The 18,653-nt window shown below is 36.0% G+C and overlaps 1 protein-coding gene across 4 annotated transcripts in view; it reads left to right on the forward strand.

Moving 5' to 3' along the window:
* The window catches only part of obe (activating signal cointegrator 1 complex subunit obelus), a 596,544-nt gene that overhangs the window by 54,998 nt on the left and 522,893 nt on the right, over positions 1 to 18,653 (forward strand). For all 4 annotated transcript variants that reach the window (XM_090409638.1, XM_090409636.1, XM_090409637.1 and 1 more), the window contains one exon: positions 8,259 to 8,423. In XM_090409638.1, the coding sequence (XP_090265764.1) occupies positions 8,259 to 8,423 (165 nt within the window). The remainder of the gene's footprint in view (positions 1 to 8,258; positions 8,424 to 18,653) is intronic.

Genomic DNA, 18,653 nt, shown 5'->3' on the forward strand with positions numbered 1-18,653 from the left:
TAAGTATTGCTTGATATAATACCCTATTGACACCATATAACTGTAGCATTTCGAATAGCTTCTCTCTTGGCACCATAGTCATATGCCTTTTCCAGATCTATAAAACTTAAATACAAATCTTTGTTATATTCCCATGATTTCTCAAGTATCTATCGTAAAGTGAAAATCTGAACATTGTGAATTAAATTTTATAAACAGATGTTTCTAACAAAAAAATATACACATTAAAAATTGTATCAATTTTTAATGAGGGTATTGTTGTTATTATTTTTTTTTTTGTTAGAAACATTTGTTTATAAAATTTAATTTAGTATGCTTCAACTGACTATTTGATGCTTTTAGCCAAATTTCAAACTGCATATTTGGTATTCAGTGCTTCAGCTAAATCCCACTTCAGCATATTCCTATTAGAAACAGTTTAGCTAACATTCTTTCACTGTTAAGAATATATATTCCCTTCTGAAATTAAATTCAGGCACTACAATAACAGGACAAAAACAAACAACAATGCCACTAATTATTTAAAAGTCATTGAACAAGCAAATTGTGATTTCTTTCAAGAAATAACTAATATTCCATAATCCTGGTATTATTATATTTTAATTAGTTGCTTGCATTATTGTTTAAAAATAGTTTGGTTTAAAATTCAGCATTTTAATATTCAGTCCATTTTATTATGACAGAATTGTTTTCTAAAATTGCTAATTCACTTTAACTGTTGAAGATGGCAGAGAGTTGTAATTTATTTATTATTTTATTTTTTTTATATATATTTTTTATTACAAAATAATAAAATTGACAATTTATGATCCCTCTTAATTTAGTTGAATTAGGATGACTAGTGGTGCATCTCAGGGTTCTGTGTAAAGGGCCACTGCTCTTTAATTTGTATATTAATTATATAGGTTAATTTTTTAACTTAGGTTAACTGGGGAAGGAAATAATTAATAAAAGTGATTTAGATATATTGCAGCATGATTTAAATAAATTGGCATTGTGGGTGAAGGATAATATTGTCAATTTAATGCTGCAAAATGTAGGGTTGAACAAGAATATAAGTTATTGGCATTTTTAATATAATGTTATACACTTTGGGTTGAAAAGGTTATATACTGTATATCACATTGATGGTACTGGATTGCAGGATATTGATGAGACTAGGGACTTGGGGGTTATGGTGGACAGAAGTTGTGAAATAACTCAAAGGATTACTTGGATGTTGAAAAATATACTAACAAGTAAAGATAGGGAGGTTATTGTTCCTTTTTCTAAGGCTATGATTTGCTGCATCTTGACTAATGTGTACAGATTTGGTCACACCCATGTTTCTTTGGGATTAGGAGGTGGTGAAGAGGATTCAGAGATTAGTGACTAAGCTGGTGACAGGTCTGTGGAATGCTCACTATGAGGATAGGTTGAAGGTGTGTGGGTTGCAAAGTTTAGTTGATAGGCAGAAAAGAGGATACATAATAGAAACATAAGTTATTAAAGGGGTTCTGTAAGACTGCCACAAAGGAAATTTTTCAATATATGATGAATGGGGTGAGAACTGCAGGTCACTGGAAGTTGTGTAAGAGTGTGGTTAGTGAGGGTGTTTAGACTAGATTTTTTGCTTGGAGAGTTGTGAGTGAGGGGAGTTTATTGCCAGAGTTAGTTGTGAATGTCCTGACAGTGAATGAATTTATGGAGAGGTACGATAGGTACTGTGATGACAGTGATAAAAAAAAAGTGAAAATAATTATACAACAGTTAGATGACATTTTTAGCTGTTTTATCTTGCTATTTTATCATGAAATATTTCATATAAACACCAAAAGGGGGAAAAAACCCATCATGAATTAACATATGAAAGTAATTAGGAAAAAACTTCTGTTTGATTCAGTGTAATTATCATAATAATTAAAATTATTTGTGAGAGTCTTGAAAGAACAGTACAATTTTTCTCTTGAGCTTTTTACTATCGATAATCAAAAATATGGCTTTGTCATTTAAATTAATTACTGAAATTTGCACTGAAGGCTAAAATGATTATAAAAACCCTAACTATACTTGCAATATTGAATCAAAAGTTAGTAATTGTTAGTTTATAGTGAAAGGTCCTGTTCTGATGCTCATAGAATTACAGTGATATAACTTATTAGACTGGAATTTTTTAATTGTATATATTTACATATATTTTTGTTTATGTTGAATATTCTTTTTAATTATTATTTATTATACTGAATCTTTTTCTTTGTAGCTTCATATGAAATTTGAAATAAATGTCATCAAGGATAAAAATCAAAACTATCATAATGAAGCAACATGAAAAATCTGATTATTGTTGGCATGTATTACCACAGCAGGTTTATTATTAACATCTGACCTCCATGACGTCAGAGACTCATTGTGAGAGGTACACATTATCGCACACAATGCTTATCGAACCGTGCCGTAAATTGATTCACTGTGTCTACATTCACAACACACACACAGACAATGCATTCCACTCACTAACTACTCTCCATGCAAAGAACTTGCTCCTAACTCCTGTGTGTGAGCACACAGGAGTTAGGAGCAGTGGCCTCTTGTTCTACCCCCCCCCCCCCTCTTCCACTATATGAAAAATCTCTTCCATGTCAACCTGATAACAACCCTGGACTAACTTAAATGTTTCAATCATACCCCCCCCCTCCTATTCATGAGGCATTGCAATTTACATTCTCCCAATCTATCTTCATACTCCACATTCCAAAGACTACTGGGATCTTTTCTAATATATCCTTGTCACAAAGAAAAAGATTCAGTGTAATAAATAATAATTAAAAAGAATATTCAACATAAACAAAAATATATGTAAATATACAATTAAAAAATTCCTGTATAATAAGTTATATCACTCTGTAATTCTGCAAGTATCAGAACAGGATCTTTCACTATAAACTAACAATTACTAACTTTTGATTCAATATTGCTAGTATAGTTAGAGTTTTTATAATCATTTTTGCCTTCATTGCAAATTTCAGTAATTAATTTAAATGGTGACCAAATCTGTGCACAATAATCCATATGAGACCTGATCAAGACCTTATACAGTGACATCATAACCTCTTTATTTCTGTATGTCAGGGTCCTCTGCATCATTGCCATTATCCAATGTGGCATCTTCACAATTCGAGCATGTGGCCCCTGAATTTCAGGTCCTTGTTCACCACCACTCCCAAATCTCTCATTTCCCCACTTTGTATTTGTATTTCTCATTGTTGCTTACCAAATTTCAAAACCTTACACTTTGCAGCATTCAACTGATAGTTTCACTTACCTGTCTATTCATGCAGTCTATTCAGGTCCTCCTGTAAGGCCTGTTTGCAAACAGCTGCATGTCACCAGTTAAATCCATCCCAATATCATTAATATACAAATTGAACAACAACGGTCCCAAAACTGACCCCAGCAGTACACCACTAGTGACTTTTCTCTTTCAGGATACTGCACACCCCCATATACAACTTTTTGATACCTATTTCACAGCCAGTCACCAATCAACTCAGAAGTCTGTTATCCAGTCTCACCATATCAATTTATTTAACAGCTTGTGTGGCAATCTATCAAAAGCTTTTGCAAAATCTAGGTATGCTACTGTATATGCATCTCCCTTGTCCAAGATAGTTGTCACCTTGTATAGTTTCACTTACCTGCCCATTCATTCAGTCTATTCAGGTCCTCCTGTAAGGCCGTAACATCTGCATTGCTCTCCCCAATTTTGCATCATTTGCAAACAGCTGCATGTCACCAGTTAAATCCATCCCAATATCATTAATATACAAATTGAACAACAATGGTCCCAAAACTGACCCCAGCAGTACACTACTGACTTTCCTCTTTCAGGATACTGCACACCCCCATATACAACTTTTTGATACCTATTTCACAGCCAGTCACCAATCAACTCAGAAGTCTGTTGTCCAGTCTCATCCATTTCAATTTATTTAACAGTTTGTGTGACAGTCTATCAAAAGCTTTTGCAAATTCTGGGTATATTACTGTATATGCATCTCCCTTGTCCAAGATATTTGTCACCTTGTTGTAGTACATAAGTTAGTAAAACATGATCTCCCTTTAACAAATTCATGACAACAACCACAGAGAATACTGCTGTTATCAACCCATTTCTCTATCCTAGTTCTCACCAATCTCTCTAGTACTTTCACGACAACTCCAGATATACAGATTGGCCTATAATTTGTAGCACTCAGTGCTGTAATTAACTTTTCATGGGTCCTGTGCAAGATTTTTTTTTTTTTTTTTGGGGGGGGGGGGTAACGATAAAAATAGATCAGTTAATTTTTACCTTTAACCAAAAATGTTACGGAATTGGCCCCCATGGCAGCAAAATTTGAAAATGAAAATATAATACCGATTATTTTTTTGATATCCCATTTCAGGCTCCCTTTCGTCCTAGGCCCTATGCCTCTGCATCTGTTGCACGTGACTAGTTACGACATTGGCCACAGCCTTATGATCACCTTTATGCAGTGGAACAATTTTACCTTCTTTCTACTTTCTTGGAACCTATGCTGTTGTAAGACTTATTAAAAACATGCATGCCAATGCTAGTGCCAATTCCCTGGAACATTCCCTTAAGATGTGTGGTGATATGTCATCAAATCCTATTCCCTTATTGACATCAAGTTTATTTATTTCTTCATATACCTCCTGCTCACTCACAGTTAAGCCATTCTTTCACAATTAAGCCATGTCCATTATACTTGAGTTTCTCGTGATTTCACTATGATGAGGATGAAACACCCTTATAAATTGATCACTGAATACCTCCACAATGTCTTCTGCCACAGTTACCATTCTACCATTTTCATCCATTAACATCATCTTACCATAATTATTCTTCTTTCTACTTTCCACATATCTAAAAACTCTCTAGGGTTTTTCCCGATTTGCCAATTTCTGTTCATACTGCACTCTTGTCCTTACTGAATCACTCTCCTGGCCTTCTCTTTATACTCTTCATGTAACTGATTATTATCATTATTCATCTTGTACTGCCTCCAAAGTGCCTTCTTCCAGATTTCATGCTTAATCCTCTCATTCATCCATGTTACACTTGCTTTATTAGCTTTTTGACCTTCAAAATATATTCACATATTGATAAAGTTATGTATTTCTTTGGCAGTTTCCAAGCATCATTTATTTCCTTACCGCTCAACTGGTCATTCCATGCTACAGCTCCAAGCTGTCTCCTGAGCTTGTCATAGTCAGCAGCCTTGTACTTCCACATATATCCTTTCCTCACAAAAGACTCCATATGGCTAGCTACAGTCAGGTGATCACTTCATGATCTCACTCACCAACTGGAGGAAAATGCAAAACCCCAAACTCACAATTACATCCTCTGACGAAATGATCTGATCCGAAACTCTCAGTCCTCATGGGTCCTCCTTTACATGCTACCTACTTATTGCCAAATGCTATTCCTTCATTCCAATCCACATTGCCCATAATAATCACCTTTCCTTTGTTCACTAACCCAAGTTGTTTATACATTTCTTCTTCACTACCCTCCACATTCTCTTGCCTATAGTAACATCCATCTAAATATATCTTCCTGTCCACCTCACACAACCTCATAACCATTGTCACTGTTTCCATGTTTCATGTGTACCCTATGTGAACATAATTCTCCTGCTATGATCAGTAGCACTCTCCTCCCCCTTCCCCTTCTTGTCGTTTTTATCCTTATGTAAAACGCTGTACCTTTCCATTTCTATTCCCATTAGGATATCATCTTCATTCAACCATGTTTCATTATTCCAGCAGTTTTAGGGTGAATAAACTCAATCAGTGAAACCATTTCATCTCCCTTATTTCTGATAATCCTGCCATTTGTAAATAAACGCAGCAGTTCACTTTTAGGTCTATAACCTATCCAAGCCACTTGTTGGTTGTGATTTTCCTACTACACCTTCCCTTGCCCACTTACCTTTATCATCTCTTCCCACATATATCTGTGCATTTTCAACTTCCCCACTCACATTCCGATCTATTCCATTTCTATGCTGATCATTCCCATACATATATTCACTACTGCTTTCACATTCACTCTCCCTCTGCCATGTCTCCCTGTCCCCCCCAGGCTCCCCTCCCACGTTTCCCTGTTCCTCTTCCATTCCTGTTCTCTCTTCATTTCTCACACTGCTACTGTTTCCATTGCCAAGCACTTCTGTCTCTTCAGTACCACTCTCCTGATCTTTCACTTTATCTCTTACTTCTGATCTGTTGCTTGCATCACACACTGCACTTCCATCTAGCAATATTTTCTCCAGTTCACTCCAAAGCTATTCAAATGCCATCCATAACGTCAGTATAATTCCTCTCTCAAATACATGCCATAAATCCACAAACTGCACTCCCTTCTCACACAGCCCTGCTAGCATACCATTCATGTAATAAATTTAGTTTAATCCTTTATCCAAGTGTAAGCAAACAAAGTTTGTGCCTGAAGTATCTTCAGGACTGAGGCAACTCGTGGTAAAGGTGGACCAAGCTCTCATCACTCCTTGTCTTAGTATCTTCCATAATGCAGAGCACATCTCTTTGTGGACATGTATAATTCTATGCATTAAGGGAAGGGCCACTACCCAGACCAGTTTTGACCATTATTGAGGTCTTGTCAGTGGAAGCCAGAACCAGAGGTGGTGATACCAAGGAGGAAATGCTTCCTTTGTGCCTGAAGTTACTTCAGACACAAAGTTTGTGCCTGAAGTATCTTCAGGACTGAGGCAACTCGTGGTAAAGGTGGACCAAGTTCTCATCACTCCTTGTCTTAGTATCTCCCATAATGCAAAGCACAGCTTCCTTGTGGACATGTATAATGCTATGCATTAAGGGAAGGGCCACTACCCAGACTGGTTTTGACTTTTATTGAGGTCTCATCAGTGGGAGCCAGACCCAGAGGTGGTGATACCAAGGGGGAAGCAATCGAGAAGTCATCTTTACCTATACAAGTTGCCAAAAGGTGTCTCACCTTATTATAGTCTAACCAAGTGCGAAAAAAACTTCCAACATCTTTCTTTAAATCCAGAGTAATTTAATAATAAGGTGAGACACCTTTTGGCAACTGGTATAGGTAAATATGACTTCTCCATTGCTTCCACTTTGGTATCACCACCTCTGGGTCTGGCTCCCACTGACGAGACCTCAATAAAAGTCGAAACTGGTCTGGGTAGTGGCCCTTCCCTTAATGCATAGCATTATACATGTCTGCAAGGAGATGTGCTTTGCATTATGGGAGATACTAAGACAAGCAGTGATGAGAGCTTGGTCCACCTGTACCATGAGTTGCCTCGGTCCTGAAGATGCTTCGAGTGCAAACTTTGTTTGCTTACACTTGGATAAAGGATTAAACTAAATTTATTATAGTCTAACCAAGTGGGAAAAAACTTCCTACATACCATTCATGATTGTGGCTCTCCATCTCGCATACCTTGGCAACACACAGACAACCTTTCCCACTATACTGTTATCTTTCACTCTCCTCGGTAACCTCCTGATATTCACTCTTACTTTCACCTTATGGCCACTTAAATGATTTGTACCCATAACCACTACTAATTCTCTTGCTTGTTTCTTCTTCATGTGCAAAGCATTGAATTTTCTTGCTCATTCTTATGGATAGCAGATCTAATGGACTCTCTCATTAACCAATCCTCTAACAGTGGAATCTCCATACACTGCTGTTCTCAAATCACTCATCACCTCTTTTATCCCTTTTTTTTATTCTGTTCTTTTGTATTCTTTCATTTGTTTCCACTAAACATCTAATATCACTCTGCATATTCCTCATTTAATTTTTAATTTTGAATAACTGTTTCATGAAATCTTGTGTTCCGACAATTTCACTCTGTCACTCCCATAGTCTCGTTACCTCACATTCAGTCTCACTAGCTTTCTTTCCATTTCCATTTCTTTCATTTATGCTGTCTTTCATTCCTTCAGTCTGTTTTGCATTTGTTAATTTGTAGTCTAACAAAATATCGTACTTCCAACAAATTCATTATTTCTCTTGTCTCCTGTTCAGTCTCTCCACGAAGTTTAATGAAATGGAAGTTATTAAAAATTTAAAAAAATCTTTATTACTTTCATGGTATAAAAGATGGACAATAAATAAATGAATTACTTTTGCTATTTATATTTTTATATGGCAAATTTTATACTGAATATTTGTTTATTTGTTACTATATGGAAAATTTTATTCCTTACAGCTGTTTGAATTTCTGGGTTTTGATAGAATGAATTTGATTCAGCAACTTTTACAGTGTCGTGGTGATTTAATGTCATCAAAACTTATTTCTCCTGTGGAAGTTCCTTTAGTTAAACCTTCTGTTTTAAATCAAAGACCGGCTTATGGTTGCCAGGTCACAATTCAGGTATGTTGTGGTAATATTATTCGATTAATACAAAAATATGCATGTGCTAAATGTTATAGAATTTTATACAGTTTTTACACATTACTTAATGTGGTTAAGTAAGTATTCATGATTAAAAAACATTTTTTTAAAATTTGCTTTTCAGCTAAAATCAGCTAATGCCTTTTATTCCCTTATAGGGAGAGGTGAGGCCTTTTAACCCTGTCTAGCTTTTGGTGACTGAGTGCTGAGTTCAATCTCCACCAGTAGCCAGTCAGAGATAGCTGGCCCAAGACTATCACTAATTATAAGCAGCAACCAATAAAGAGACAGGCAAACAAGTGCTGCCATCTCTTGGTACCTAGCTCTAACAAGATATGTTTTTGTCTGAAATAATGTGGGTTCTGTGGTTGATTTTCATCAGTTTACAGGGCAAAAAACCCAAGTTTCCACGAGAAAAAATCCACTTGCCTGTACCAGAGATAGACTAACTCAGGAACTGGTCAAAGAAAGACTTAGAATAACTTCCTCCAGTCTGTGACTAGACTTGAACTTGAGTGTGCAGCCTAGTGCATAGGTTGCAAGTGCCATTTCCACTAAGCTGCACAGGCCTATATTTCCTTTATGTAATAAAAAACTATTTCTGCACGGGATAATTGCATTTTGATCAAACAGTAGTGAGTCTCAACTATCATAAGTGTTGTTCATATAAGTTATATATAACCTCAAACAAATCATAAATCCACCCAGCTATTGAATACTGCTCTAACATTTGGAGTGGGGTACCTAAGAGCTTCATCGAAATGACTAAATACAGAGGAAAGAGCAGTTAGATTGATTAATAACCCAACTTGTACCAACTCACTTCTTCCACTTTTGCACAGGCATTTGGTTTCTGCAGTATATGTATTCTGAAAATATTTCCCTGGCAAATGTTCATATGAAACTGCATGAAATAATTCTCCCACTCAGTACTAAGTCTGTGGGAACACGTGCAGCATCTGCCCAACATCACAGTACCCTTTGATGTTGGGCGGCACAGTATACCTTGAAACTCACAGAACAAGTTTCTTTTCCTCCTCCTTCATCCTTACTACTGCTATATTGTGGAACAGTCCTCTCCTTTATGTGTTTCCCATGAAATTCAACATATAGGCTTTTAAATCAAATATAAACAAGTTACTACTTTCCAAACCCACTACCCATACAAAGTACTAATGTACTGTAGGTTGATTAACCAGCCTGTTGTATATGGGCTCAATATATATATATATATATATATATATATATATGTATTAAAAAAAAAAGTCAAGAAGAAAAAAATATATATATATACTGTTCAGGACATGGACTAGTTATTACTAATACTATGTTCCAGCATGAAAATATGCACAAATTCACATGGAGAGAAGATATAAGAAATTAAAAAAAGAAAGTCTCATTGACTATGTTGTAGTTGATAGTGATGTTTTCCCTGGAATTTCCAAGGAAGTGATCATTATTTAGTTTCGAGCAGGATAAAATTGAATTTCATATTGAAAAGAACAGTATGTAAGAAAGTTTTAAAATGAATCAAAATTGAGCAGCTTTCAGAGGTGAACTGTAGACTCAAATACACAAACATCATTAAAAAATGAGGTTTGAAAACAAGAACCAAACTTTGAGATCCAATAGTAAACTCTGAAGAAAACATTGATTGATTCAGCCAAAGAGGCATGTGGTGAGGCTGCCTATAAAGATGGAAAAATTAGAGGAACTCCATGATGGACTGAGGAAGTTAAAGAGGCAGTCAAGGATAAGAAGAAGAAAACATATCCAAAGTTCCTGGCAAGCAAATAAGTCAGCTTGTGCTCTTAGAGAATGCAGAGAAAAGAGTAAGAAAGTGAAGCACTGTGTAAAACTAGCTAAACTTGTCATGGGAAGACTATGGTAAGAACATGGAAAATAAATATTAGGAAGGTGGCAAAAAATCAGGAAGATTTTTATATCAGAAAGGTAACAAAATGTTCTGTTGTAAAAAGATTAGAAATGAAGAAAATAATACTGTAAAAGGAATTAGAGATGATAGAGGTGCCATCTGTCTGACATCCCTTTACAGTACAAATGCAAACTCATTGAACCTGCTTCTCCTATTCTTCATTTATTCCATCTACCTCACCTCTGCCCTCTTGAACAACCTTTCCCATGATGGATTTCTGAATGAATTTCAGGATTTCTCTCAGAACAGTTATTCAAAGGGAAGAATTTCAGCTCTAAGATTTCTACATCTAAGAGGATGTAAAGAGAGAGAATGCAAGTATAGATGTTAGGCCATGTTAGTTAATAAAGTAATTTTGCAGGCTGGAGGTGGATAAAATCTTGAAATAAATGGTAAAGTGTGAATAGAGTGGGTCACTCATAATGAATTCATGGACTTTCTGTTAACTCTCTGATGTCAGATGTTACATTATCTTCTAAGGCCCTACAACAACATCAATCAAGCTTAACAACATCATGGGAATACATTTTGGTATGAATTAGAAGATAAATACCAGGAAGGTGGTAAAATATTCTGAATGCTATTGGAAAAAAAACCTAGAAATGGAGGAAAGAGTACTGTGAAAAGAATAAGGGATGATAAAGGTGACATGAAAACTCAAACTAAAGATATTCTGCATATCTGGAATTATTACTTTTAAAGACTGTTAAATGAAACAAACTGTGACAAAAGTAGAAAATATTCAAGATGAATGCAGTTTACTCTGGAATTTCCCAACTAAGTATTCTAGATAAGATTCATGCAGGCATACTCCAGAAGAAGCTAAGAAAAATTGGGAAAAGGAAACTTGGAGAACAAGCTAGACTCAGGTCAAATAATGGCTGCAGGATCAGATTTTCATTTAAGACAAATAGTTGAGAAATCATAGGAATAGGGGTGCTTAAGGGTCAAAGCTGTATAACTGAGAGGAGACCTCCACATAGCCTTTAAAAGAATGCAGAGAACCGACTAGGGCTTCTGACATAATGTCCAATCCTCACCTTCTCGTGGTGCACCCTGTTGGGTATCTACTTTGATACTGAACGAACGAGGATGGGCTGGCAATTTGGGATTTAGCAGACCAAATTGTATTCTTATTGGTTAAACCAAAATAAAATAAAAAAAATGATGGTACAACATGACAAAATTTCATGCCGGCTGAGGCATCGCCCGGTTAAACAAGGCCCCTGTTGTTTTCGCCAGGGAACCAGGGCGAACAGCGAAAAGTCAGCTACTGGAACAAATCTGAAAACAAACCCCAACTCAACATCACTAGAGTTAAAGATCTGTACTATCAACGTAAGAAGCCTGAATAGCAAAGAAATGGAGTGAGCTGAGGAATTAGATAAGTACCAGATCGACATAATAGGAGTGACTGAAACAAAAAAGACCAAAACTGGTGAGATCTTTCTGAGCAATAAATACAAAATGTTATATTCAGGCAATGACAATCAAGGAAAAGAAGGAGTAGCCATAGTATTCAACACAAAATACGAGGCTAATCTTCTTGAATGGCAGTCAGTCTCAAGTAGAGTAATGTGGGCAAATATGAGAATGGGGAACTGGACAATGACTTATTTGTGCCTATGGTCCCACAGAAGGTTCTACTAAGGTAGAAGTGGAGGAATTTTTTGACGCTTGAGAAAAAGCAACTGACACAATGAAAAAGGAAAAGTTGGTCCTTGTTGGGGATCTAAATAGCAGAGTAGGAAATGATTGTGAGACATACAAAAATATTTTGGGAAAAATTCGGGGAAAAGAGCAAAGCTAATAATAATGGCAAATATTTGTTGGATTTCTGCTCAGGACATGGACTGGTTATTACTAACACCATGTTCCAACATAAAAATGTGCACAAATTCACATAGAGAGAAGAGGCTAGGAATAAGAAAAGTCTCATTGACTATGTTATTGTTGATAGTGATGTTTTCCCCCTCGTGCAGGACACCAGAGTGTATAGAGGATTTGAAATTGGAAGTGATCACTATTTAGTCTTGAGCAGGATAAAATTGAATTTCATATTGAAAAGAATAACATGTAAGAAAGTTTTAAAGCGAATAAAAGTTGAGCAGCTCTCAGATATGAACTGTAGACTAAAATACAGAAAGATTATTGAAAAGAAAATGAAAGAGTTTGAGAACAGGAATCAAACCTTGGAGATTCAGTGGCAAACCCTGAAGAAAACATTGATTGATTCTGCCAGAGAGGCATGTAGTGAGTTTGTGTGCAAGGATAAAAAAATCAGAACTCCCTTGTGGACACAGGAAGTTAAAGAGGCAGTGCAGGAAAAGAAGAAAGCATATCAAAAGTTCCTGGCAAATAAGTCAGCTTTTACTCTTACAGAATACAGAGACAAATGTAAGAAAGCTAAACAATGTATAAAACTAGCTAAACAAATGTCATGGGAGGACTTTGGCAAGAATATAGAAAATAATTATCAAGAAGGTGGCAAAATATTCTGGAGGTTGTTGAAGAAGCTTAGGAATGGAGGAAAGAGTGCTGTAAAAGGAGTTAGAGATGATAAAGGTGACATGAAAATAGGAGAAAAAGATATCCTTGAAGTATGGAGTAATTACTTTGAAAAACTGCTAAATGAAACAAGCAGTGATGACAGCACAGTGATAAAAAACACTGACCAGGCATGCAGTCAGGAATACATATCCATACTTGAAGTAGAAAAAGCCATCAAAGGCTTGAAATGTGGAAAGGCAGCAGGAGTAGATGATATTCGACCAGAAATGCTGAAGTATGGTGGTATAAAAAGTCTTACAGTGGCTGAACTGCATAGTTCAGAAAGCCTGGACAGAGGGACGAATTCCCGATGATTGGAGTAGAGCTCTCATAGTACCCATATATAAAAAGGGAAATAAAACTGAATGTGAGAATTACAGAGGTATTTCCCTACTGAGTGTTCCTGGCAAGATCTATGCAAGTATACTTGAGAAACGGTTGAGAAGAATTGTGGAAGAAAAGCTTGGTGAAGAACAAGCTGGATTCAGGCCAAATAGAGGCTGTCAGGATCAGATCTTCACTTTACGACAAATAGTCGAGAAAGCATGGGAATATAACAAAGATTTGTATTTAAGTTTTGTCGATTTGGAAAAGGCATATGACAAGGTGCCAAGAGAGAAGCTATTCAATACGCTGCAGTTATATGGTGTCAATGGGGCATTACATCAAGCAATACTTAGTCTTTATTTGAGTTGTAAGTCAGCAGTTAGAATTGAAGGAAGTACAGGTAGATGGTTTAATGTTAAATCTGGTGTGAGACAAGGATGTACATTATCCCCTCTGTTATTCATTATCTATATGGATCACATTATGAAGGAAAGTGATATTAAACCTGATATAAAAATTGGAGATGTTATTGTCAGCTCTTTGCTTTATGCGGATGATATTATACTTCTAAATAAATCCGCTACAAGTCTGCAAGATTCTCTGACTAAATTCAATTGCTGTTGTAATAGATATGGTATGAAGGTCAGCAGTAAAAAGACAAAGACAATGAAAATAGGCAGAATCATTGAAAATGTCATTTGTGTTGTGAATGGAGAACCTGTGGAACAAGTAAAACATTTCAGCTACTTAGGCGCGATTTTTACTGAAGATGGTAAATTAAATATAGAAATAGACAACAGAATCAGCAAAGCTGGTATGGTGGGAAATCAATTGAATAAATTCATATGGAATAAGAGAGAAATTAGTCGGAACACTGAATTAGCTGTATACAAGACAGTGTTCAAACCAGTTTTAACTTATGGATCTGAGAGCTGGGTCAGAAGTAAAACACTTGACCAAAGACTAGAGACCGCAGATATGAGAGTCCTGAGAAAGATTAGAGGCGTGAACAGATGGCATCAATGGCAATATTATATTAAAAATGAGGATATTAGGAAAGAACTTGACATTGTCAGCATCCAAGAATGCTTTAGCAGAGCTAATCTCAGGTGGTATGGTCACTTAAATAGAATGGGAGAGGAAAAATTAGCAAAACAAGTGTTCTCTGCCAGTCTGGCAGGAAAACGACCCAGAGGAAGGCCAAGATATAGGTGGATTGATATGGTACAAAGTGCCTTAGACGATGGAAATATAAGATCTGATAATGTTGGAGTCTTGACAAGTAACAGACTGATTTGGAGGAAAATTGTAGATAGGATGTTAGTAATGATGTAATTTTTTCATGTAGTACTGTCATATCCTGTACACCCCTTGAGGGTACATGGCAGGAATTTGATGATGATCATGATGATGATCATAGGAATATGACAAGAGTCTGTATCCCACTGCTATTTAACTTTAAAACCTTTCCAAGTCTAATGAACAAACACAGACACATAAATTCACTTTTGATAGCTAAGAAGGAGAAAACAATAACACTAATCTTTCTCTGGCTGCTTGTCATATGTCTTCCCTCGTGGTCTACTGTAAACCTACAAACACAAAATACATACACAGACTCTCATCACCATTCAACACACAAATTTAGGGTCATTAACAGTTTCACAAATGGCTATCTTAACAGTTTGTCCAGATGACAGCTCTGAAAATTGCCTTGCAAATAATTAGCAAAACACTTATAAGGAATGGCTACATCAAGAAAACTGGTAGCAAAATCCTTCACAAGGACGTTTCCAAAGATTTAAAAAAAAAAAAAAAAAAAAAATACAGTAAAGCCATAGCCATTTACATTAGGAGAATATCCAAGAAAACAGAACACTGCAAAATACAATATTAAGACTACATTCAAACTATCTACAAAATTAAAAAGCATACTATTATTATTATTATTATTAAGAAAGATCTCCAGGGAGTCAGGGAACTCATCAAGCGAGGCCACATACTACACACACCAGCTATCATACTTATTCTTGAATTTATTCACATTGCTTGCACTCACAACATCCAATGGCAGTCCATTCCAATCACGCAACACCCTATGAGAGAAAAATCTAGCCCCCCCCCCCCCCCTTGTTAGCAGCATTCATTCTCAGCTTTCGAGGATGCCCTGTTGTCCTTTCCCTACACTCCAAAAATTGAAAAATTCCATCAATTAAAATCCTGTATAATCCTTTCAGAAGTTTGTAAGTCTCAATCATATCACCCCTCTTTCTCCTGTTTGTTAGTGTCTGCAGTCTACAAATTCTCAATTTGTCTTAATAATAATCAGTATTCCAAAAACCGGATATCATTTTTAACACTCTCCTTTGCACACACCCTCTCTCTCTCTCCAATATATCAGAATCACAACAAAATCCAGGAAACCAGACCTGCACACAATAGTCCAAGTAAGGTCTTATCAAAGCCTTGTAAAGAGGCAAAATGACATCCTTATCTTTACATGTGAACGTTCATTTCAGCATTGCAATTATCTTTTGAGTCGTATTTGCAATCTTTGCTACATGGCCCCTGAACTTCAACTTCCTATCTACTAACACTCCAGGATCCCTAGCCCTTATCAGTTTCTCCTAGCATAATCCCACCAATATAATACGACATTGGATATCTAATCACACCAAAGTGAATGACTTTACATTTGATGACATTGAATTGACATCCATTTTCCCATGCCCACAATTCTATCCTGTTCAAATCATTCTGCAAGTACTGCCTATCACAGCATTTCTGATTACTCCCTATCTTTGCATCATCAGCAAATAGCTGTATGTCCCTTTTCAAATCCTTCCCAATATCATTAATGTATAGATTAATACTATAATACTATACTTCTCTAAAGATCCCCTTCCTTCCTGACCTACCCAGGAGTATACCAAATCCAGTGCATATGTAATTTTTCCCTATATAGGGAAACAAGATGTACAATTCCAGTAAGAAAAGAAGAACACAAATGACACATTAAATTCCATAATTATGAAAATTCTAGCGTTTCTGATCATGCTGTTACACCTGATATCTTAAGAATGTAGAATTCTCAGCTATCATGGTGTAACATTAAGAATAAATAAATTAAAAACCCTGCATAAAAGTTAATAGATGAATTATTTAAAAGAAAAAGAAATATTCTTGCATCCAATAAAATATAAAAAATATAAAGGTGTTTGTTGAACTAACTAACAAAAAAGAAAGAATATATTAATGTTGTGATATGATATAAGAGAGAAAATTTAACTAAATAAGACAGAAAAGGATTAGTCATAAGAGATGGTATGTGAGAGGCTAGAGATTAAAATATTAAGTAAATTCATAGAGAAATTTTGGAAAGGGGATTAAGTTAGAGGCTAGCAAAAGAAAAACAACAGACTATCGCTCAGGGCCGATTCCCGGATTGAGACATCGTTACAGGCTCACCGACCAAAGGACGTTTGGCAGAAAAACGCCACCCTAATTGTTGGTCGGTGAAGTAAAATCTGAAGTGGAGAAAAGAAGTTAAAGAGGGTGCCGTTAGGAGAGCAAGTATAAAAGGATTGGAACCCCCCCCCCCCATGAGGCTTTTGGACTTTGGAGGCTTTGAGACCTTTTGGCTTTTGGTTCGGTTCCAGGAGAGTTCTTCGCAAGCTCCCTCGTATGGGTTTCACGGTGTTTTCCTGAGTGGCGAGATTGGAGTTATATCTCCGTCGTCACAACATGGAAACTAAAGTGAACGGAATTTTGGTTCTGTATTTCCTATGTAAGAAGCGAAGAATGCCTTATAGTCGAGGAAAAGCAAGCATATTCTTTGTGTTTCAACTTCAGTGACAACCACGAAAAAGGGAAAGTTGTAAAGAAATCGATATCCACGTCGCGAGTTGCACAGCCGTTATTTAGACGATTCAAAGTGTGTCCTGAATAACGAAAGGTAAAGACCGCGTAGGCATAGTTCAATTCCAAAAGGAACGTAGGAGAAACAGATTATCGGAGAGGTTAGACCAAGATAGTTCACTCAGAAAAAGATAGAGGCCCATATGGAAAACTCAGGAAAGAAAGGTACTGTGAATTATATCTCGTGTTAACTAAGATTCGTCTGTATTAGTTATCATTATTCTAATACTGAACTGTTGAAGTGACCAAGAAAACAATACTAGGACTTTAGTATCTGACAGAATATATTGAAAGTAAGCTGGCTAGTGTTAATGTTATATGAGTAATTAAGTGTCCTGAGAATTTTGCATGTCTATTATATTGTATAAGAAAGTTTAAATGTCATAGTTATGTGTTAGTGCAGTAAATGGTTTAGTTAAGCTACTTAAATTTGGATAGTTAAATAGTATGAATTAATCTTATATGTCCATGTCATATGAAGTTATGTGTTGATTGTGTATGGCGGCATGATCGTAATACCCATTATAGGATCATAGCTTAATTATTTATGATAAGCTAATGTCAGTTTGTAAATATTTAGTATAGCATTGAATTGAGTAATAACTAAAATTTGAATTGTACCATGTTAAGGAATTTAATAAACCTTTTGTCCAATGATAAAACAGTTGTCTGAAATTGCTGTCCAATGCACCACTTGAAAAATTACGAACCTAATCACGCGGGAAATTAATGTGTTAAGAAACGAGATAAAGTGTCATGACTGCAACATAGTTACACTTTCTGACATATTTTAGTTCTTTCTCCTTGTTTTTGTATATAATGTCTCAAACTAAATATCCCAAAAGGTGCAGCATAATACAAATATTAGGGATACTCAGGGGAGAAATAACTGAAGTATTAGTAAAATTTTTGGTGATATCTTGAGCATAGATAATAGTAGAACATAGATGAGACAAAATTACTAGTTAGAAAAAAAAATCATAAAATGGGACACAACAATGCACTTCAAGTGTAAGGACTGGGCGCCTGACCATGACATAAGTGCCACAGAATTGATCGGATGGGCACCCAGTCTTTACATCTTACCAAAACTTGGCATGAAAAAAAATTTAAAGAAGCCTGTGAGGTGCTAATCTCATCCCAGTCTCAGCAAGAAAGATAGCTTAACAGTTCCAAGAATATGAAAGGCATGTCTGCAACCCATATAGCACCTAGAAATAAGAACAACAGAAGAACAGGATGGCAGAACTTCAAAAATCTCCTCACACAAAAAAGTCAGTTGAAATTTAGATCAATTTTATAAAATGGTATAAGGACAACTACTGCGGAAGATATAGTGCAGATACTTAATGAGCAGTTTATAAAGGTCTTTCATTCTTGTGAATGTGACATCACGGAGAGATTGAGAGCAGTTGATGATGGGGAGGAGAGACTGACTGTGAGCAAGAGATGTATGGGGAACTGAGCAAATTTGATGT

Source organism: Typopeltis vanoorti, chromosome 19 (genome assembly GCF_054136105.1).
Source record: "Typopeltis vanoorti isolate ZY-2024b chromosome 19, IOZ_Tvanoo_1.0, whole genome shotgun sequence".
In the NCBI taxonomy this organism is placed as follows: Eukaryota; Metazoa; Arthropoda; class Arachnida; order Uropygi; family Thelyphonidae; genus Typopeltis; species Typopeltis vanoorti.